The sequence below is a fragment of the Gasterosteus aculeatus genome, chromosome 20 (assembly GCF_964276395.1).
Source record: "Gasterosteus aculeatus chromosome 20, fGasAcu3.hap1.1, whole genome shotgun sequence".
NCBI lineage: Eukaryota > Metazoa > Chordata > Actinopteri > Perciformes > Gasterosteidae > Gasterosteus > Gasterosteus aculeatus.
Window position 1 is genome coordinate 132,501 of NC_135707.1, and position 22,926 is coordinate 155,426.

General features: G+C 47.7%; 2 protein-coding genes and 1 long non-coding RNA gene across 3 annotated transcripts in view; 1 reads left to right on the forward strand and 2 right to left on the reverse strand.

Moving 5' to 3' along the window:
• LOC120810453 (single-strand DNA endonuclease ASTE1-like) overlaps positions 1 to 3,362 on the forward strand; it is a 7,480-nt gene extending 4,118 nt beyond the window's left edge. The window contains exons 2-6 of the mRNA XM_040164979.2: positions 1 to 140; positions 236 to 535; positions 2,016 to 2,244; positions 2,335 to 2,473; positions 2,639 to 3,362. The exon at positions 1 to 140 is cut by the window's left edge and continues 678 nt beyond it. Of these exons, the coding sequence (XP_040020913.2) occupies positions 1 to 140; positions 236 to 535; positions 2,016 to 2,244; positions 2,335 to 2,473; positions 2,639 to 3,056 (1,226 nt within the window). The 3' untranslated portion in view covers positions 3,057 to 3,362. The remainder of the gene's footprint in view (positions 141 to 235; positions 536 to 2,015; positions 2,245 to 2,334; positions 2,474 to 2,638) is intronic.
• Positions 3,363 to 3,609: 247 nt separating this feature from the next.
• Positions 3,610 to 21,582, reverse strand: atp2c1 (ATPase secretory pathway Ca2+ transporting 1). The gene is made up of 27 exons (XM_078094197.1): positions 21,324 to 21,582; positions 16,279 to 16,380; positions 15,956 to 16,072; positions 15,570 to 15,659; positions 15,338 to 15,373; positions 15,197 to 15,258; positions 14,943 to 15,051; positions 13,814 to 13,966; positions 12,891 to 12,959; positions 10,733 to 10,808; positions 10,583 to 10,649; positions 9,849 to 9,973; positions 9,637 to 9,734; positions 8,639 to 8,734; positions 8,484 to 8,573; positions 8,201 to 8,305; positions 7,958 to 8,114; positions 6,861 to 7,031; positions 6,669 to 6,766; positions 6,530 to 6,580; positions 6,181 to 6,347; positions 5,931 to 5,999; positions 5,694 to 5,810; positions 5,303 to 5,450; positions 5,111 to 5,206; positions 4,856 to 4,997; positions 3,610 to 4,775 (listed from the first exon to the last, which is right to left on the reverse strand). Exons 1-27 carry the CDS (start codon positions 21,345 to 21,347, stop codon positions 4,654 to 4,656), a joined length of 2,757 nt encoding a protein of 918 aa, XP_077950323.1. The 5' UTR covers positions 21,348 to 21,582; the 3' UTR covers positions 3,610 to 4,653.
• On the reverse strand, positions 12,230 to 12,706 carry LOC144389468 (uncharacterized). Its single transcript, XR_013453556.1, has 3 exons — positions 12,585 to 12,706; positions 12,429 to 12,514; positions 12,230 to 12,327 (listed from the first exon to the last, which is right to left on the reverse strand). It is a non-coding gene; the product is annotated as an uncharacterized LOC144389468 (long non-coding RNA).
• Positions 21,583 to 22,926: the final 1,344 nt, after the last annotated feature.

Genomic DNA, 22,926 nt, shown 5'->3' on the forward strand with positions numbered 1-22,926 from the left:
TGATGGAAGATCTGAGCGTTGACAGGAGGGCGGAGCTTCTGAGGGGCCTGCACCTGGGGATGGAGGAGTATCAGATCCCCTCCAGCTCCCTCAGCAGGTTCTTCATCGACGAGACGCCTCCTCCTCCCCCGGAGGAACAGGTGAGTCACCCCCCCCCCCTCACACTGTTGACGATTGACTGAATTTGTTTAACCTGTATTGATTATTGATGATAAACGGGAGTTCTCTCCTGAAGGACTGGGGTCTCGTCCCTCAATGGACCCGGCTCCCTTTGAGCCAGGGCCGGCTGTCCTCGGAGGTCCTGGATGTGTTGCTGCTGAAGAGGAAGTCCCTCCGCATCCCGGTGGACCGTGGTGACTCGCCCAGCGCTCACCTGGCCTCCAGGCCGCTCCGCCAGGTGATGTACGGGCTGTTGCTAGGCAACGGGAAGGAGGTGCAGGAGAGGGACCGAGAGGGACTCCAGCTGAAGTTAATCCAGGTCGGAACGGCCTTCACCAAGAGCTCCAGGGGGCTGGTCCTCCCCTCACTGCATCAGGTAGGACACACTAATACTAGTACACGATGATACACCGATACGCAACTACACAATAATACAACAATACCGACACACATTTACAATGTATGCGTTAAAGCCACCACGGCGAAGGAACATGTTCGGACGCGTGTTCTGCCATAAGCAAAATTCACTGTCCAGTGCGCTGTGTCTTCAATCCGTGCTCCTCGTACAATTACCGATGTCAATTTAAATACTTTATTTACAGGCACCACACAGCATAAGAGCTGTCTGCTTCCCATCCACACCGGTTCTAGTTAGAAGGCACTATGCTTTTTGCGGGTAATGTGCCCCCTTGACAGACTACAATGATGTCATGTGTACAGAATGAACAATGTAAAAGATGCACAATACATTCAATTCCTTTAACAGAAATCATTCAAAAAAGTAGTAGGTCAGGGCCCCGTTCCTCGTACGTGGCTAACTGAGTTAGCCGGATCATTTCCAGGATAAGATGACGTAGATCAGGCTCTTCGGTTCCCCGAAGCGAGTTTGGCAAAATCATCATAGCAACACATTGAAAAACTTGAACCTGCTTGTAAGAATACGTGTTCAAGATTTGGAGCCTGGTCGGGGTTATCAAAAATTCAGCCGAACGACTTCTCTCGTTCTGTGAAATTTATTTGTCAGATCACAGGTCAAGTATCAGCGCTGCGTTTGCAAAGGCAGGAGCAGTTCAGGCAGCACACAGGCCAGAAGAACAACCAACTAACATCAGCAAGAACATCATGTTTTATAACCCTTGAAAGACAGAGAAGGAAAGATTTCTATTGGCCCTAAACTGGCGTAGAGGAGGACCTTCCACCTCCCGCATCTAAGATCCGGTCACATCCAATGTCCGTGTTGGTGTGTCTCTAACCCCCCTATGGCTGGTAAATCTGCTAGTTGACCCGCAGACCTTACATTCCTCAGCCAGGACATAAACTGACTCCCCATCCTGTCAGACTCGTGTCTGCCTGCTCCTTACCTAACTCTTAAATCAAGACAAGACAGCGAGCCCCCAACTAAGCCCATGAAAAGAACTTTTGATTATCATGCTCCAGCACAGGTTTATTAATTCACCACTCCAACAGAAAAAGGGCAGCTCCCTTCATCATTGATGAAGGAGCGATATCAGTTAGATTTACGTTTTATAGAGAGATCAAAGTTCCGTTGTGACATCACTCCAGGCAAAGTGATGGATCCAAATGACAGTACAAGCGGCATCAATGCTGAAGACAAGGCTAACCTGAGCCAGCCCTAACTATAAGTGGTAGCAAAGAGGAACGTTTTAAGCTTCATCTTAAAAGAGCTGACCGAGTCCCCTGGACTGAAGTGGAAGCTGGTTCCAAAATGAGGAGCTACACGATAATAATACAACACCGACACCCAACTACACAAAAATACAATGACATGACTATATAATAATCATAATAGCATTAGTAACCTAATAAGAGATCAATAACCCATGTGACCCCCCCAGGTGGAGCCCCCCAAGCGACTGAAAGTGCTGCTCGAGGCTCTGCAGGTGAGCGAGGAGCCTCTGAGCCGCCTGCCCCCTCCTCTGCGCCTCCCAGTGGCCGCCACCTGCTACTGGCTGCAGAGCGCCGTGCCGCCTCCTGAAGAGGAGCTGCTAGGGGCCCTGCTGCTGGGACTCAGTGCTGGGAACACTGGGAGACTCAGTGCTGAGGGTACTGGGGGACCCGGAGAAGGTAGATAGCAAATTATTATTAATAAATGCAAACATGATGTATTTTCTGCACCACAAACACTCAAACGTATTCATGTATGAATGAAAACAGCAAGAACGAGCAGCACAACCTGTGTGAGGCGGCACGTGGGCGTGTCTCACTCCTTCAACCAATGGCAGAGCTGCCTGGAGGTCAGCATCCAGCTGAACCAGCTGCTGGGCTTCCCCTTACCTGAGCCCCAGATCGCTAGGTGAGCCTCCGACACACACACACACACACACACACACACACACACACACACACACACACACACACACACACACTAGTAATTGGACTAATACCAATATAATAGCAGGTGGTACTTTCAGGATAAGTACCACCAACAGTGTACTCTGATGTTCCTCATGTCATCCAGGTTGTTTGAGGGGACTTTGGTCCACCAGCTGGTTCGCAGAATGAAATCTGGAAGAAAAGTGTCTGTGGAGAACAAGCCTCTGATTGAGAAACTCTATAAAACCTGTCAGAACGTCGTCAATCAGTTTCACACTCAGGAGACTTCAGAGAACCAGAAGACGCAGAAGAACTCAGAGACCTTAGACACTTTACAGAGCCAGAACACCCACAAGATTTTAGAGGCTCAAGAAAAGACGTCTCCTCTGCAGCGCCGTCCTCTGGACGAACTGACCCCCGACCTGCAGCGCCTATTCCTCCTGAACGAGGACGAGGCGACTGAAGCCAGATCCTCCATTAGGGTTCAGGAGGACCTGCGGCTCTGCGAGATGGTGTCGGTGAGGTACAGAGCTAAAGGGGGACGCAACAAGTCCAAGCACTGACCTCCTCTGGTCTCAGCGGACCATCAGCACGGGACATTCTGGGATGGTCCTTTAGTTTTTTCTTGTTATTTTACCAACGTGTTCGTCGTACATTCCATAATTTTCATATTTAAATAAGTTGATCATTTAATTATTTGAATCATCTCGGTCATATGACTTGAATGTATTGTTCATCTTCTACATCAGGAGACGGATCCTCCTCTGACCTTCTCCCCACAGAAGGGCTTTCATTCACTGTAAAGCCCTCTGAGGCAAAACTGTAATTTGCGATTTTGGGTCATACAAAATAAAATGAATTCATCCATATATCTTGTTATTTACGGGGAAACGATGCCCAGCATGCAACACTACTGATGTTCACACCCCATCGGATCTTCTGTTCATTTCTACAATACTACCTTGGAGGGTTCCAAGCCAATATCATTTTTTGGGGCCGGTCTGACAGGAACTCCATCCACCAGCCCCTTCTGGTCTGTGGAAGCAGATTATATTTAAGGCTTTTCAGGTCCATTTTTTAGGGCCGGTTCAGCTTCATAAAGTTGGGAGAACTTGGTCACTAAAGTATCGGTTTATTGAAACAAACAAGAAACAAAGAGCGGAACATTCCTTCTACGGAGCTCACGTGTAGTTAGGTTCATTTGGTCCAAAGGAAAATAAAATAATTTACTCAAGTTCTTTGTTTCACTTATAGAATTAAATAGTAACAATAATCACATGTCAACCGAAAGTTGCCAAAGCAAACTGAGCGAACTCGTACTATTGAGGTGAACTAGCTCACAAAGCTAACATTAGCATCATTGATTAGTAAACCCAGATGGAATGGCAATGTCGTCTCATAGTGAGCGACAATAAAAAGATAATCAATAAATCAAAACATCATTGTGAACCCTGAAATGAAAACAAGCCGCCGAAACCGGACGTAGCGACATAGAAACCCACATATAGAACTTTAATTTAAATGTGTGAAACAGCTAAATCAATTCCAAAATGACGTATCAATCAATCAATCAATGTACAGAAGCCGTCAGTCTAATCTTAAAAGAAGCCCAGCTTAATATTAACCGTAATAATATCAGTGTTAAACATACTTTTAAAATTGTAAAATAAGACAAACTGCATTAAACACAAATAAGCAGTTTGTAGCCAGTTGTTTCTTAATGAACTAGAATGTTTTCTTAGACTTTTATATCATCTAAGTTAAAGCAATGTTCACGTGAACACAGGAAGAACATTTCAGTGCTTCGTGTTTACAGCAGAAAGGAAGTAGCGCTTTGTCCCGTTCCATCTCCACTCACCCTAAACCTTCTACAGAGGAACCCAGAGCACAATAGTGGTCGACACCTTCTAACCAGGAGATTACAAAAGAAGGCTTTTCTTCAGAGTGCTGGTGCTGAACAAGAGGAGCAGATTTGGAGGTGAGGTGGTTTCTGTAGACAGTCCGGATCTACTCTCAGCAGATCCTAGGTCAGATCCTCCAGGTGAGGCTGGGTGGCTCCTCCGGTCACAGCCCAGAGTTTCTCCAGAAGACCTCAGTCTTATTGAAGCGTAAAACTCATCCTCAGAGTGCTTTGATGGTGGGGGGCGCGGGGCTGAGGGGTCATACCTCGTGGAAGCAGTCGGAGGGAAGAGTCCTCTCTGCTGCTCTCCACCTCTCCACCGTCTTTATGGCCTCAGACACCAGACACACCGAGGAGGTCAGAGTCACCAGGAACAGCAGGTCTGAGAAGCACCAGGAACCTTTTATATATGGACACACACACACTACAGTACTAGTACCTCTACCTTCTCCTGGAACTCACCAAAGAGGCTGAGGCTCTCTGTCTGGAAGACTTTCTGCAGAGGAGGGAAGTAGATGACCAGCAGCTGACCCATGATGGAGGCCAGGACCGCGTAGCAGAAGGTCCTGTTACTGCACAGGCCCAGTTCATGGACCATGCGGGTCTGAGGAGGACCAGAACCAGAGATCAGGACCAAGCACCGTGTAATTTCCTACATGTGTAACCAAAGTTTTGCAGGAGCAAATCCAGTGTGAGGAAGTGGATTAGAGCAGCTACCTGCGATCGAGAGCTCAGGGCGTTGAACATGTCGAAGAAGACAAAGCAGGTGAAGGTCATGGTGGTGTCTCGAGGAGTGATCACATTGTCCTGCAGCTGAAAGCCAACCACAAGCGCAGTAATCAATCAGTACAACGTTTATCCGCTTAGAGAAGCTCTCGATCCATCCCTAGTCCTAATTTCATGAGGCACCTCTCTCCAGAAGACGAACAATGTCCCACACACGATGACGAATGCCGACACCAGCACTTTGACCAGCAGGCTGCGGGTGATGATGCTGTCTCTGACATCACGGGGGGGCTGCCTGATGACATCACGGTCCACCGGCTCTACGCCCAGACTGACAAGCACAAAGCAGCTGAGTCCTCTGGAGGGAATGTGTGGCTCCTTACTTACTCAAACCATGAAACACATTTCTATAGATGCAGCTCACGTTCTCATTTTATATTCACCTTTTATCCAGGAACAGATTACATCATCAAACAATGGATAGGAACGTTCTGAGCATTTCTGTTGCCTCCACGTAACGCTAGCTGGCGGCTAGCAGCTAACGGGCATAGACTCCTTAACCCTCCACCTGTACCTCTGAGCTGGGGGGCCGTCCATGATGATGTTGATCCACAGGATCTGCATGGCATTCAGCGGGTTGGGGAAGTTCATCAGCGTTGCCAAGGAGATGAGTGTCAGAGCCGCGATGCTCCTGCACAGCACAATTCTATTTAAAACTTCATTCAAATAGAGGGGGTGGGCTCCCGTCGCCACCTTTATAGTTAATAGCTCACATTTGGGTCACGACTCGATGAATGAATTTGTCACTCACGTGCTCAGTTGGAAGCGCACAAAGTTTTTGATGTTGTTGTAGATTCCTTTTCCTTCCTCGATGGCGGACCTGGAAACAGAGCAAGTCGAGTCCAGTCGGATTCAGCAAAGTAACGACCTGCTGACCTAATTCTGTTCAATTAGTTAGTGAAGGAGTCACGTGTCTCTGAAGAGAGATAAAACCTTCTAGAAAGGACTCATAGTGAGTGACGTCCACCCCCCCGAACAGCTGGGAGTCAGGACCGACTCACATGATGGTCTGGAAGTCGTCGTCCACCAGTATCATGTCGGCCGCCTCCTTGCAGACATCAGTGCCCGTCTGGCCCATCGCCACGCCAATGTCAGCGGCCTTCAAGGCCACGGCGTCATTCACCCCGTCGCCCGTCATGGCCACCACAGCGCCGATGTTCTGGAGGGACTGAAGAGTCAGGAGTCAGACCTGCTGTATCTCGGCTCCATATATCCTCATCATCTAATCCTTCAACCCCAAATGACCTTGTTTAATCATTTAACCATCGAACCCTAAAGCTCATGGTGTGGAAGGTGTTTGGCAGCCAGATAAAAGGAGTGTTTGCAGGTGTTGTTCTTCCTCATGCTCACCTTGACGATCTTCAGCTTGTGGCGAGGACTCGCTCGATAAAATACAGCAATCTGTGGAGACACGAGACAACTCATGATGTTTAACATCAATCCAACCACAGACATGTTAGGAGAGCCTCCTCTTATAATAAAGACTCACTCGGGTGACGATGTCAGACAGCTGCTGCAGGTCCAGGCGGTCCACCTCGTCTCCAGACAAACACTGAGAGCCTTTAGAGAACAGACCCAGACGACTGGCTGCAGAGAGGGTCAGAGGTCAATATCAGGAGCAGGTTGTTAGAGAATGACGAGTACCTAATGGCTTCTGTCCTAGAACTTCTCCTGATCTCACCGATGGACACGGCAGTCTCCTGGGAGTCTCCCGTGATCATCTTGATGGCAACTCCAGAGCTGACGAGCATCGCCACAGCTTCTTTGACCCCTGACCTCGGGGGGTCGATGATGCCCACCAGACCCACAAATGTCAAGTTCCCCATCTGAGAGCCGGAGGCAAAAGCCAGAACTACAGGAGGACACAGACCAATGAGCTGACTGTGTGTAAAAACACACACACACACACACACTTACTCATGTGTATTAATTAGTTCCGGACCACAATTTCCTCCTCACATGATTTTTTTTTTTCAATTAATTGCAAAATTGAATCATTCATTTGATTTATGCAAACAACCTTTTAGACCATAAAGGTTTTTTCCTCTGGAAATGGCAAATCCATGATAGAAGGTGTAATAAATATACTTTATGTCGCTCAGTGGGCATAAAGCGGAACCCCGTGTCAGCGCTACCATGTGGAACATCAGTTTATGTTGAAAACAAATATCAATATTACACAGAAAAGAAAAGTCAACATTTTATAAATTGTATAATAAAATGTCAAAAGCAGCTCTAGAAATCACATAAAACATTCATACAGATGGAAAACCCATGTACGTGATAAACAGTGGGGTCAAGTTGGCTGACTTTTTGCCTTCGGATGGTGGGAGACACGTGAGGGGGGAGCAGCGTGCTGCTTACCTGAGTACAGTTACAATATTTACACTTCTTTGCTGTGTGTGCGTCGTGTCCGTTTGTCTGGGGATTTTAATTACGTTTTCATTTTAGGCTGCCTTAAAAATCATGTGGGCGGGACAGCAGATGGAAGTCAGCCTCTCTGGCAAACGCTGTTCATCAGTGTGCATTGGTCACTGAGCAATAAAGACATACTAAAGAGACGCTTGTTGTAGTGGTTCAATTGTCGGGAAGAGATGTGCTCTTTGTTGGGGATGCGTATTGACGCCCCTCCCAAGCCAGTAATGATAAATCCTCCCCCCTCATGTGTCTGTATGTGTATTCAGAGTGAGTGACAGACTTTCAAAATAATAAGAATAATAAGAAACAGTCAGTCGGAATGAATGAACGCGGTACCAATGTTTCTGTGGGTGGAACTACCTCTCAGACCAGCGGAGCCCATGTAGCTGATCTGCTGCTGGTACAGCTCCCTCTGCTGGTGGCTCAGGGACAGAGCACTTCCTCTGCTGTTGTACGAGCTGCAGAGGCCAATTACCTGCTCGTAAGCTCCTTTCACAAAGAACAATCCTGGTTTATCCTGAGAGGAGACGCAGACAATCAATCACTGATAAAGAATCTCACGTCAACAGAAATACAGCGCAACAACGTTCAGGGTCATGTGACCTGCAGCGTGCGATGAACACAGCGAACAGACATCCACTTCTGCTCCGAGTTGAAAGGTTGCTCCTCCAGACGGATGTACTCCTGCTGCAGGCTCTCAAGACCCATCTGGAACACAAAAAACACAGCTGGATGTTTAGGTTGGACAGGTCTCACGCCCTGAATACTTTGAGTGTCCCTCCAAGTGTGAATACAATACTACTTTGGTGACATCAAAAGGCTTTTTTGTAGAACTAGCCTAGGTGGACATACTGGACGAGACAAAGAAGGCCAAATAGAGGCCTACCTTCATGGCGAGGGCGATGAGCGCTCCCTCCGTGGGGCGGCCGAGCACGTTGTGATTCCTGATGAGCGAGTCGTTACACACACAGCCAACCTGAGGACACACACATGCAGATCAATGAGAGTAGACGTTAACCACATTAGTACACATAGACTCACCTCAACGATCTTGCTGATGGATGGACATGAGAAGCCGTGGACGACGTCTCCGTCCAGCAGGACTTCTCCTGATCCGTTGTAGCCTACGCCCGTCACCTGTGAGACACCATCGGGACAGATATTTACACTACTCCTCGCGATGTGTGTTAACACTCATGGTTTCACTCTTTCCTTCCTCATTTAATCTCAACTTCCCTCCTGGAGGAGGAGGCGCGCTCACAGGGGCACATGGAGGGGTATTTACTGAATGTTGCTATCTTGATGTTTAGGGCAGTTTGACCCCACGGCGCTCTACTCAACACCTGCCTCGCTCGCTCGCAGACGAAGCCGCTTTAGAGCGCCAGACAAAAGCAAAACGTCTTTACAGTACCTTTAAAAGTGGAACCAAAAATCTCAGGGAGAAAAAGAAGAGACGTCTGGAGGAAGATCCTACATCCAAAAATGGTTTCTCTGCTGACCTTCCTTCCTTAAGGCTCTGTAGTTCTACGTGTAACCATCTCTAGCCCAGAGAGAAGCATATTCATCTAGAAAACTAAACCTGCACGGTTACAATAGCCAGCAGCATTTTATTCCATGTGTCCATCAGGAAAATTGGTGGATCCAAATGTTATAAAAAAAAATATTTTTTTTAAAGTATTTTCTTTGTAATCATCCAAAACAATGTTAAGCGTGTGGGTTTTTTACCCCTAACTGCTCCCCGGGCAAAAATGTAAAAAGCCATGGGTTATAAATGCAATGCAATCAGACCCTTTTGTCCCCCAGTCTGTCCCTGCAACCCACAACACAGACTTCTACTTCCTGTCAACAGTATTGTGCCTTTGGGAGCACAGACAAGGTCTCCTGTTCCGCAGTTTAGTTCATGTCTCCACAATTGAAATATTGATTGTAGTAAAACGGGTTTCAAAATTGTGTACAACTGTAGTTTCCTCTTCACCTCATAACATATTATAATTATTGCAATCACAGCCTTTGAGTGATGAAGATGAAGATGAGCACACCTCTGCGTGGAGTCCATCCGACGTGAACAGCTGAGTGACCGTCATCTCGTTCTTGGTCAGAGTTCCCGTCTTGTCTGAACAGATCACGTTGCAGCAACCTGAGGAAGATGACGATGAAGACCACAGGAAGTAGCAGTCACATGTATAATGGATACTTGTAATGAAGGATGTTAAATTGATGAGGGGACATGAGACCACGTCAAGTCACATACCCAGAGTCTCTACGATGGGAAGCTTCTTGATGATTGCTCGTTTCTTCACCATGCGCATCACACCCAGCGCCAGCGTCACCGTCACCACGATGGGTAAACCCTCCGGGATGGCAGCTACCGCCAGGCTGGGGGACGGGAGAGACACCGATCAATAATCAGTACCGGGTGGTGCTCCCACCATGGCATGAAACCAAAGGCGGAGTTGGGTCCATTACTAATGTAAGATGATCCTCACCCCCAACAGGGGATGCCTCTCTCTTGGTGAAACTCAGCCCTGAGATCTGATTGGTTAAGCCATAGACACCACAGGGGGCGCTGTGCTTACTGGTTTGGCTCAGTTAAACGATTGTGAAGCCTGAATTCTCAATCCTAAGAAACCCAACGGTTCCACAGAGAAGACAATGGCAGCTTCTGGTGTCGACGACACCACAGTCTGAGATGGACGTAAACGTCTGGGCAGAAAATAAGCGCGTTTACCGTTTATGTATCATTTGACGTGCTATACGCACATTTTCAGGCCCCAGAATCCGTTAATGGCTGTGTCATAACTAGTCACCATCAGACCTCAGCGGGTAGAGGTTCTAAAGAGATCCAGATCATAAACCGGGTCCACATTCATTAAAAATCATTAAACACAACCCGTGGTAATGTTTGTACTTTAATGGAAATAGAACTTTTATTTCAATAACATTTCAGGAGGCGATGGCCAGACAGAAACATAATATATCCGCTACCTCACTCCGATGGTGAACATGTCCAGGACCCTCTTCCCCTGCATCCATCCTACCAGCATGATGACCCCTGAGACAAGAGCACACACTGTGACCACAGAGAGGTGATGAAGAGGAGGGCCAGATGAAGATGACTGAACAACAACAACAAACCTATGATGCCGAAGGAGTAAAGCGAGAGCTGCTTCCCCAGAAGGTCCATGCTCTTCTGTAACGGAGTTTTAGGAGCCTGAAATCAACAAACAGGGAACGGATTAATGACGCAGGTCAGTAATCTCCTGTAGCGTCCCCTCTTTACCTCTACATAAAGTACCTGCAGCGTCCCCTCTGTACGTCTACATAAAGTACCTGCAGCGTCCCCTCTGTACGTCTACATAAAGTACCTGCAGCGTCCCCTCTGTACGTCTACATAAAGTACCTGCAGCGTCCCCTCTGTACGTCTACATAAAGTACCTGCAGCGTCCCCTCTGTAACTCTACATAAAGTACCTGCAGCGTCCCCTCTGTAGCTCTACATAAAGTACCTGCAGCGTCCCCTCTGTAGCTCTACATAAAGTACCTGTAGCGTCCCCTCTGTACGTCTACATAAAGTACCTGCAGCGTCCCCTCTGTAACTCTACATAAAGTACCTGCAGCGTCCCCTCTGTAACTCTACATAAAGTACCTGTAGCGTCCCCTCTGTACGTCTACATAAAGTACCTGCAGCGTCCCCTCTGTACGTCTACATAAAGTACCTGCAGCGTCCCCTCTGTACCTCTACATAAAGTACCTGCAGCGTCCCCTCTGTACGTCTACATAAAGTACCTGCAGCGTCCCCTCTGTACCTCTACATAAAGTACCTGCAGCGTCCCCTCTGTACCTCTACATAAAGTACCTGCAGCGTCCCCTCTGTACCTCTACATAAAGTACCTGCAGCGTCCCCTCTGTACCTCTACATAAAGTACCTGCAGCGTCCCCTCTGTACCTCTACATAAAGTACCTGCAGCGTCCCCTCTGTACCTCTACATAAAGAACCTGCAGCGTCTCCTCTGTAACTCTACATAAAGAACCTGCAGCGTCCCCTCTGTACCTCTACATAAAGTACCTGCAGCGTCTCCTCTGTACCTCTACATAAAGTACCTGCAGCGTCCCCTCTGTAACTCTACATAAAGAACCTGCAGCGTCTCCTCTGTAACTCTACATAAAGAACCTGCAGCGTCCCCTCTGTACCTCTACATAAAGTACCTGCAGCGTCTCCTCTGTACCTCTACATAAAGTACCTGCAGCGTCCCCTCTGTACCTCTACATAAAGTACCTGCAGCGTCCCCTCTGTACCTCTACATAAAGTACCTGCAGCGTCCCCTCTGTAACTCTACATAAAGAACCTGCAGCGTCTCCTCTGTAACTCTACATAAAGTACCTGCAGCGTCCCCTCTGTACCTCTACATAAAGTACCTGCAGCGTCCCCTCTGTACCTCTACATAAAGTACCTGCAGCGTCCCCTCTGTACCTCTACATAAAGTACCTGCAGCGTCCCCTCTGTAACTCTACATAAAGTACCTGCAGCGTCCCCTCTGTACCTCTACATAAAGTACCTGCAGCGTCTCCTCTGTACCTCTACATAAAGTACCTGCAGCGTCCCCTCTGTACCTCTACATAAAGTACCTGCAGCGTCCCCTCTGTACCTCTACATAAAGTACCTGCAGCGTCCCCTCTGTAACTCTACATAAAGTACCTGCAGCGTCCCCTCTGTAACTCTACATAAAGTACCTGCAGCGTCCCCTCTGTAGCTCTACATAAAGTACCTGCAGCGTCTCCTCTGTAACTCTACAAAGTACCTGCAGCGTCTCCTCTGTAACTCTACAAAGTACCTGCAGCGTCTCCTCTGTAACTCTACAAAGTACCTGCAGCGTCCCCTCTGTAACTCTACAAAGTACCTGCAGCGTCCCCTCTGTAACTCTACATAAAGTACCTGCAGCGTCCCCTCTGTAACTCTACATAAAGTACCTGCAGCGTCCCCTCTGTACCTCTACATAAAGTACCTGCAGAGTCTCCTCTGTAACTCTACAAAGTACCTGCAGGAGGTGGAACAATGCTTGACCAGAAATAGAGAGTCTGCTCTGGGTCCTGAGTCTGAATTTGATAAATAGGGAAACTCACTTTCAACGAAGTCAAGCGATTCTTCCTTGTTCTCTGGTCTTGAAGCGTCGTTCACATAAAAGGTACAACAGCTGATCACCTTCTCTGTGTCAGCCCTTTGGATTTTGTCATATATGAACAATGACCTTTCCTGCTGTTGTAACTCTATTGACACCAGATTAAGACCCTTATACCTCTTCTGCTTGCATCATCTTGAAAACCTCCCCGAACTCAGAGTTCTCTCCGGTCCCGATGACGATGCCCTGAGGAGAACAGAAACCACGGACATGAAATCCATCTGACTTGAGATCTTCTGTCTGTATTTAGAGCACAGGTCCTCCTGTCACTCACAAGGAGACTCTACTCCTGACGATGTAACACATCTTCTCCCTTGATGCTGGTCAGTGGAAACAGACCATATAGTGCAAGTGTTTCAAACTCATTTTAGGTAGGGGGCCACATACTGCCCACTTTCATCCAGTGGGCCTGACCAGTAAAATCACAGGCGATGGTCTGGTCAACAGGCTGGTGGTAACCAACAGAACAATAACGCTGCATGCGGTGAGCGCAAAACAAATCCATAGAACAATGAGCCCCTTGTCTGTTGTAAGCGAGGGAACCGTCAGACATTCCTGGTCGTTACCTTACTCGGGTGACTTGCACCGTTGAGTCAGCCAGGGTTGCTTTTGAATGAAATATAAATTTGTCAGTTAAGAGCCGATCGCTAATAAGCATTACTTATAATAAGTTTTCTGTTAGCTCCCGCGGTCGAGGTGGCCTGATGGGTCTTTTTTATTTATTTATTTATTTTTTAAATAGAAGGGTTCTACTGGCACTGCCTTGGTGAACACATGCACTCACTCAGAGTGACATCCCCAGTGGACTGGTTAGGAATAGCAGCTACTTCTATAGGAATGCAATTTATGTCTTTCTGTTATTTTCACACTTGGCAAAGTCAGCCGGTGGGCCGAGCTGGACCCTGTGGGGGGCCGGATCCGTGTGGAGAGCAGCAGGAGCAAAAGGAGGAGAACCAGCAAGAGGCGGAAGAGAAAGCGGAAGCGTAGAACAAAAGGTAAAGAGGAGGAACGGTAGGACGAGAAGAAGCAGCAGGAGGTACCTTGGCTCTCCCACAGCGCACCAGGGTCCCCATGAAGGCCACGTTGGTGCGGGAGGTGATATCTCCGTTGGAGGACAGCTGGTGGACGGAAGACTTGGAGCAGGGCGACGTCTCACCTGTAAGACTGGATTCATCCACAGACAGGTCTGTGGCCTGAGAGAAGGAGAACAGACAGACAGGTCTCGTCAGTACAGACAGACAGACAGGTCTATGTACTGTCCATGTCCGTCTATGGCAGGGGTGTCCAAACTTTTTCCCCGAGGGCCTGGGCCACTCACCAGATGTGAGGTATACTGCCTCACTTCTAATTTACTAATATTGGCAAAATCGAATGCAGGTAAATTATATTTGATAATTGAAGATGTTTGAAGAAAAAAAGCCTCCATCAGTAGATTTTCATTGTATTTTTTACAAAATGGTTGGCAGCTCATTCTGTCAGTGAGCCTCAGATTGGTTCTCAGGGTGCTGATCCCCCTTCATTGTCCTGGGAGAGAAGAGAAATAGGGGATGTGGATATTTCAAGCCAATTACACAAATAAATGATTGGGATTGTTAATCATTGTTCATCTAGCGCTTTGGTCTGAAGGAAAGCCGGCAGGTGAGTTTTGTGGTTGAGATGTGAAGGACGTCACAGAGATGCTGTGGGTCATTCTGGTTCTCAGCCTGCTTTTGTTCAGCGTTGTTCATGTGCACATTCAGATGGTAGGAGCTGCTCTTTGCCTTGTAGTCTCTTGTTCAGGGTGTGGAGATGATCAGTGAGTTCAACTAGGCACGCCAGGTCTGCCACCATAAAGGTGATCTCATGGAGACGGCTACCCTTTTCTTTCAAAAACGTGTCGATATTTGATCTCAGGGAATAAAACCGCTGCAGCGCGGAGCCGCGACGGAGAACAGCGCGCCTCAGGATGTGGAGTAGGACCCGTATTCAGCACCGACATCAGAGAGCAACGCTTGGAATTCACTGTGGTGAAGTTTCAGATACAGTGGCCATAGTCCATTATCTTCATAGACTTTGATACGGGCCAATTAAAAATGGCCCGTGGGCCGTAGTTTGGGCACCCCTGGTCTACGGAGTGACAGATGTATCCAAACCAGCTGGGACCCTCTGTGTGTGTGTGTGTGTACGTACCTCCACCAGACGGAGGTCCGCTGGGACCCTCTCCCCCACAGACAGACAGACGGTGTCTCCGGGAACCAAGTCTCTGGCCAGCAGGTGCTGCAGGTGGCCGTCTCTCAAACTGACACACAGATTAGTATTTACACACACACACACACACACACACACACACACACACACACACACACACACACACACACACACACACACACACACACACACACACTTTTCTGACAACTTTATATTTAATGAAGAAAAAGTCTCACCAGTGACATTCTGGAGGAACCAACTTCCCCAACTCCTCCAGAGACTTCTCTGAACGATACTCCTACACACACACACACACACACACACAGTTGGTGGCCACACAAATAAACAGGACTTTATTTACTATAAACAGGACCCACCTGGACAAAAGCTACTGTCACCACTATGATGATGGCCTGTCAGGGGACAGAAAGAAAAGCCAAATGACAGTTAGGGACACAGAGACAGACAGAAGAGCACACTGGTTAATCTGGTCTCAGTCTCTTGTCCCTGGAGCTCCACCATGTGGACAGCATTAATTTAATAATGTTCTCTAGTAAGGTGTTGCTCTTATATGCCCTAAAATAAAACCATGCTTTATTACTTTATTACCACAGTGATGCTGATGGCGTCATCAAACTGGTGCATGAGGACGCTGATGACGGCCGAGGCCAGCAGCAGCAGGATGAGAGGGTCTTTGAACTGTGTGTGGGGGAGGGGGGGGGGGCAGAGTTAGTCATCGCCATTGTAACCACCTGCTACATGACGTCAGTCAGAGACACCGTCCCTCAGGCATAGACTCATGGTGTGTTCAGGTCTTTTGTTATGATGGAATGAGAACAGTCTAGTTCACCAAGGCGTCTCTCAAAGTCCTCATTCATGCGAGTCAGTATTGTGTGAACACACCGATACTCAACGTCCCACATGGACCATGGACACACCCCTTGGACCACATGGCTGACAGTGAGTGAAGGACCCCTGAGAAGAAGAACGGTTACCTGGGAGATGTATTTCTTCCATAGAGGCTCCTCCTCACTGATGTCGAACTCATTCCAGCCGTGGTAGGCTCTCCTCCTGCTCACCTCCTCCTGGTTCAGACCCACCTGCAGGTCGGCCTGGTCACAACCATGAGAGGAACGGCATTTACTATCACAAGACTTCTTCCCTAGAGAGTCCTTGAGGACCACGTGACAGCAACCATCAGGTTCATTATCGTATAGAATTAAAAACTCTCAATGAAACTAAAGATATGTCCCTCTTCCATCACTGGCTGGGGTCGCTATAGCAACGCATGTCGATTGACACAACAAGGGACACATACCTGCAGCACACACAGGACTTCGTGGACGGGAAGCTCGCTGGCTTTCTTTGAGGTCAGTACCGGGACCATGGTCTCATCTTCACTGAACGGTCTCTGGGAAAGCTGCAACACAGAGACAATCTTTACTAACGGGTGGAGGGGGTGGAGACAGGAGGATGAATAGAGGACGTGACGACAGGTGGGGGAGGACGGATAGAGGACGTGACGACAGGTGGGGGAGGACGGGTAGAGGACGTGACGACAGGTGGGGGAGGACGGGTAGAGGACGTGACGACAGGTGGGGGAGGACGGGTAGAGGACGTGACGACAGGTGGGGGAGGACGAATAGAGGACGACAGGTGGAGGAGGACGGGTAGAGGACGACAGGTGGAGGAGGATGGGTAGAGGACGTGACGACAGGTGGAGGAGGATGAATAGAGGACGTGACGACAGGTGGAGGAGGACGGGTAGAGGACGACAGGTGGAGGAGGACGGGTAGAGGACGACAGGTGGAGGAGGATGGGTAGAGGACGACAGGTGGAGGAGGATGAATAGAGGACGACAGGTGGAGGAGGACGGGTAGAGGACGACAGGTGGAGGAGGATGGGTAGAGGACGTGACGACAGGTGGAGGAGGATGAATAGAGGACGTGACGACAGGTGGAGGAGGACGGGTAGAGGACGACAGGTGGAGGAGGACGGGTAGAGGACGACAGGTGGAGGAGGATGGGTAGAGGACGACAGGTGGAGGAGGATGAATAGAGGACGTGACGACAGGTGGAGGAGGATGAATAGAGGACGTGACGACAGGTGGAGGAGGACGGGTAGAGGACGACAGGTGGAGGAGGACGGGTAGAGGACGACAGGTGGAGGAGGACGGGTAGAGGACGACAGGTGGAGGAGGATGGGTAGAGGACGACAGGTGGAGGAGGATGAATAGAGGACGACAGGTGGAGGAGGACGGGTAGAGGACGACAGGTGGAGGAGGACGGGTAGAGGACGACAGGTGGAGGAGGATGAATAGAGGACGACAGGTGGAGGAGGACGAATAGAGGACGACAGGTAGAGGAGGATGGGTAGAGGACGTGACGACAGGTGGAGGAGGACGGGTAGAGGACGACAGGTGGAGGAGGACGGGTAGAGGACGACAGGTGGAGGAGGACGGGTAGAGGACGACAGGTGGAGGAGGACGGGTAGAAGACGACAGGTGGAGGAGGATGGGTAGAGGACGACAGGTGGAGGAGGATGGGTAGAGGACGTGGCGACAGGTGGAGGAGGTGGGGACGGGAGGATGAATGGCAAGGCAATTTTATTTGTATAGCACATTTCAACAAGGCAATTCAAAGTGCTTCACATAAAACCACTAAAAACAAACAAAGCAAGGAGATTCATATCAGTTAAGAACATGTTTCCATGTATCAGACATTAAAAAGCAGCAAACAGAAAAGTCTTTAATCTGGATTTAAAGGAGCTGAGGTACTCAGCAGACCTGCAGCTTTCTGGGACTTTGTTCCAGATGTGGAGCAGACAAACTGAAAGCTGCTTCTCCATGTTTAGCTCGGACGGGAGCAGAAAGTAGACCCGTCCCAGACGACCTGAGGGTTCGTGGCAGATCATGACGTATCAGCAGATCAGAAATGTACTTTGGCCCTAAACCAGTCAGTGGTTTCAGTGAAGTCAATTGTTTGTTTGACAGGAGTCCGCTAAACCAAACAGACGATGCTCATCTGACATTCAATGAGCTGCATTTGAATTAAAACCAACAATAATGCTTAAGTGGCGGCACGGTGGTCAGCACGGTCTCACAGCAAGAAGGTCCTGGTTCCACTCCGCCCAGAGGCCTTTCTGTGTGCAGTCTGCATGTTCTCCCCGTGTCTGTGTGGTTCTCTCCGGGTTCTCCGGGTTCCTCCCACAGTCCAGAGACATGCTCTGGTGATCAGGTTGATTGGGGACTCTAACTTGCCCGTAGGTGTGTGAGTGTGAATGGTTGTGTGTCTCTGTGTAGCCCTGTGATTGGCTGGTGACCCGTCCAGGATGAACCCGTCTATCGCCAGAAGTTGGCTGGGATGGACTCCAGCCCCCCCGCGACCCGGATAAGTGGTTTGCAGATGGATGGATGGATGGAATAATAAGCTTAAGGACACAAGGTCACACAACAATTCAGTAACTTCAGCTTTTTATAAGCGACTCAACAGCGTTTCATGCACACACATGAAATAAAAATGACTGAGAAGTGGTTTAAAAAAAAAAAAGACTCCAATGATGTAAGAAGAATGAATTGTGGGAGAACTGGGGATGCGTTTGGCTCCCGAGTTCTTCTACATGAGGTCCTCTCAATGTCTAGTGAGTTCCTCTGGTTAGTCCTCAGAACCAGAGCTGGGGAGCCTCACTCAGAGAGGTGGTGCTGGATGGAAGGAGGCTTTTTACTGCTCTTGCTCATCATGCTGCTGCACAACAACTGGGAGGGGCTTTCCTCCATCAGTACATTTATTCTAACATTAGCCTCCATTCAAAATAGTTATTTAATAAATAATCATTCACTGAATTATATATCAGAAGGCTATTCAATTTAATTAACCTAAAAACCCAGAGCCCCCGCCCCCCTCCCTCCACACCAGGATGGTTGGATGTAACCTGGCTCACGCCACCTGTCGATACCCTTTCAAACAAAAAAGAAGCAACCGGTGAAAAATGTAGCAATGTTTTCTGGTGCAATTGGAGAGTTTTTGATAACTTGTGAGGCAGGTGTTGTTCTCAGTCTTCCACGAGTGCTGCCGTGAGGCCCCCACCCCCCCAAAGCATGCAGAGGTGGCCCACCCCACGTGCAGTGCCGTAGTCCTTCTCAGCTACAGACAGGGCAGACAGACCCGGGACCCAGAACTGCAACCCACCAATTGAGAACCACTGATCTAGACCACCTTAAGAGATCTGTTATCCATCATTCAGACCACCTTAAGAGATCAGGACCCTGTTCCTCGTACGTGGTTCAACTAAGTCCATCAAATGTCCCGTTACCCAGCTCAGATTACCGAGATGATTGACATCAGACTATCTCGGTTCCTCGAAGGCGGATCGGCGCTCAAACGTCTCGTTAGTTTGAACCAGATGTCAATCATCAGGATAATCGTCTTACGTCTGAAGGCGGAAGAGTCGATCACAGAAACCAGGATTTTTTAACAGTTTAACAGCAAATAAACTTAAAGGAAGAGCGTCTTTGAAAAAAGACGCTCGGAGTCAAATTTGCGATATTGTGCTATACAAAATGAATCATATAATCATGGCAAAAACTGACACTGCCCCCCCATGCGAGGCTATAAGCCTGATCACACACAAGTTAACGTTAAATGCTTAAGCATTGGTGTAATCAAATCAGATTATATTTCTTTAAATGTGTCTGCTTGCAGGAGGCTTCATGATGATCATCATCCAATGAGAATAATGATCTCAACTCTTTCACAGTATGGAGATGAAAACAAGCCTAAAGAGTCTAATTGATACGAATTAATAGGATATATGTGCCAGTGTTTCCCACAGACCCAACTTTCCACGTGTGGGGGCTGAACACGGAACTGGAATAACCAACCTTTCCTGAACTTTCACCAGCCGTCTTCTCTGCACCAAACAGGCTAGGCCACGCTTCCATGTATGATCTCGTTTTTATGACACGCGAGACAGACGCGGTGTGCACGGAGGGGAGGGGCTGTGTGTGTGTGAGTGACACACGGAGGGAGAGCAGGGAAAGGAAATGCAGCTGAACGAATACGCTGCGTGATTTAAATAGTTAAAAAAAAAATTAAAAAAAACACCAAACACAATGTGTGGCGGCCGGTGTTGAATCTGTGGCGCACCGCCACAAATTAGTCTATGTGTGGGAAACACTGTGTACTGTATCAGCTTGTGTATGACATGTATGTAGATGACCATATAGAACTAGGAGTTTGATTATGTGTGTCCATTGTTCATCATCAGACATTTGATCAATTGAAGCAGTGGAATGTGGAACATCCAGAAGTTTATTAAGCGCCAAATAAACCAACAGAACTTTACGAAGTGCACGACATGCAGCGGCTTTCCAGATGTTTTCTGCATTGCAACGTTAATCTAACTGATGTCGCTCCTTCATCAATGAGGAGAGATGAACTGATCCAGCAGCTCAGATGAAGCTGCGCCGGAGCAGGTTCAAGTGTTTCCATGTGTTGCTATGGTGATTTAGACAAACCTGCTTCGGGGAACCAAAAAGCCTGAACTACATCATCTCATCCTGAAAATTATCCGGCTAACTCAGTTAACCCCGTACGAGGAACCGGGCCCCGTTATCATCCAGACCACCATAAGAGATCTGATAGTGACAGATTGTATTATTGAATTCAAATCAAAGATTTTTCAAAGAGAGCCCTCTTCATTTGCGGCTTATTGACTTGTGGCATTTAATAGTAAAACACAAGTATCTATGGTTAGAATAATGGTAATAATCAGCATGTGTACCCTGCCCATGGACCGAACGGGCCCCTGAGGTGTGACAGAACACAGGCTCCGCCCCCTGAGCGGCGGGACAAACAGGTTCTCAGGTATTTCTCACCTACTTTCAACAACTGACAGCAGCCTGTAGAACAGAGAGCAGCTCCGCTAACTGAGCTAGCATGAAGCTAACGGACTCGTCCTCCGACTCCACCTGAACGCTTTATGTCGTCCAACTCCACCTTAGACGTTAAATAAACAGAACACGAAGGTAGAGACGAGCGTCGCTATATTTGAGATCCGTCACAGCAGGATGTGTCTTAATTTGGTTCATTAGCAACGTACACACACACACACACACACACACACACACACACAGTGCAGGTTCGTGTTAGCTTGCTAGCTAACATCGTCAGTTGAGACATACAGAGTCGTCATCTCGGTCAACCACCACCACCGTGTCGGTGGCTGACAGTAGCCCCGCTCACCGGGAGGTGAGCCACCATGAATTGAACACACCCGTTATCCAGAAGGATTCAAAGACATGGATGTGCTTGTTTCGTGAACAATAATCTAAAATAAGTTTAAATATAGTGTTCAGTAACTCACCGGCAGCTCCCGTTTATTCAGCATCTTCCGTCAAATCCCACCGTGAAGCGACTTCCTGTGACGTGCTGACATACGTCACTTCGGCTGCGACTCGCCTGTCCCGTTCCGTCCGTAGAGGCCGGGGCCCTTTCTCAATACCTAAGACCATAGATATGTATATAAAGGCGGCGAGAACGGACTTCCCGCGAGAAGACTCGGGAAGTTTCTATGATTCGATGTGACAATGGAACTTTGTGGGAGCTGAAAGGGAGCTGAGAGAAGCGTTAGCTTCATTAGATCACAATAAAATTGGCACAGAAAATAACTGTTTTTCAACCCACTTGCCGGATCCCATCACGGTGGCATTTGGAAGCGCATCATGGTCAGCAGGATTCGAAGTACTGTTCCTCATCAGCAGTGTTTGGAGGATAAAGCATTTCACACTTTTCTATGCGAAGTGGAATCCATACGAATGATCGAATGAACAACCTATTACACAATTGTCTGATGACCCAATGACCTTGAGACATTAACATAAAATCATATTCTGTTGAGGAAAGGAAACCCAGTTTTTCCAACTTGTCTATTTGAGAAAAGGGATTGACCAGATAAACCAAGAACAGTATAATTGAGAGATGAAGACTTGTCTTCTTTGTGAAGCAACGGACATGTAATAATGATAATATTGAAGACCCACAAACCGTTTTTTTTTACAAGGAAACAGTATGTGGATAAAAGGAGTTATGAAACTGACTATTTCAAACAGTTTTTTGTTTTTAACATAATGGCTCCTTATGTTAAAATTGTATGGAATTGTCTTTCTGTCTGCGAGAACCAATTAGGGGCTGGTGTGTAAGAGTCATTCAGCAAATCAAATCAGCCTGCTACACCATCCACACTTTGAAACAGAGTTTCTGTTTTTTAAAGAAAAGTTAATGCAGTGTAGTAATGTTTTCCTATCAAAAATAGTTTGTTTTGACAGGTGAAATAAACCCTGAAAAGTCCAGTTTGCCTTTGATGCCAATTTATTTGTTCTCCAAAAAAACAGAAGACAGATCACATCCTTTGTCTTCCACCTTTTCCTATTCTAAAAGAACATAATATCCTAACATTTTTACCGCTGGTTATACACCAGTCATATGTAACATAGTTAGCTAAAACCCTTCTAAATTGGCCCAACTACGCCATCTACTGGCACAAAGTGGTACAAAAACGGACCGTAAAAAGGAAGGATTGTCGGTAAACCTCAGAGAAATGGAGGATTAAAAGAAGGTAACGTGTTTTTTTTTATGTCCGTGGAAAATGTTTACTTATTTCATGTATGGTTTAGCTAGCTTTATTATTTTAGATGTCCGTTGTCTTTGTTTAAAGTTGCCAAGTTAGTGATATGTTTATTGTCTGTAACAATGTCCGTTTTTTATTGCTTGTGTAGTCAAGTTCTGTCCTAAAACTATACGATCACTGTCTATGTATGTTGTGCAGAGAAATGGAGGATTAAAAGAAGGTCCACAATTTCCTTTTGTGTCCGTTGTATTTTACAGCGTATTTTACAGAGGTTAACAGCTCCAGCACAACAAATACAGGGAAATCAGAAGACATCCCCACGGGGGTTACACATACACCA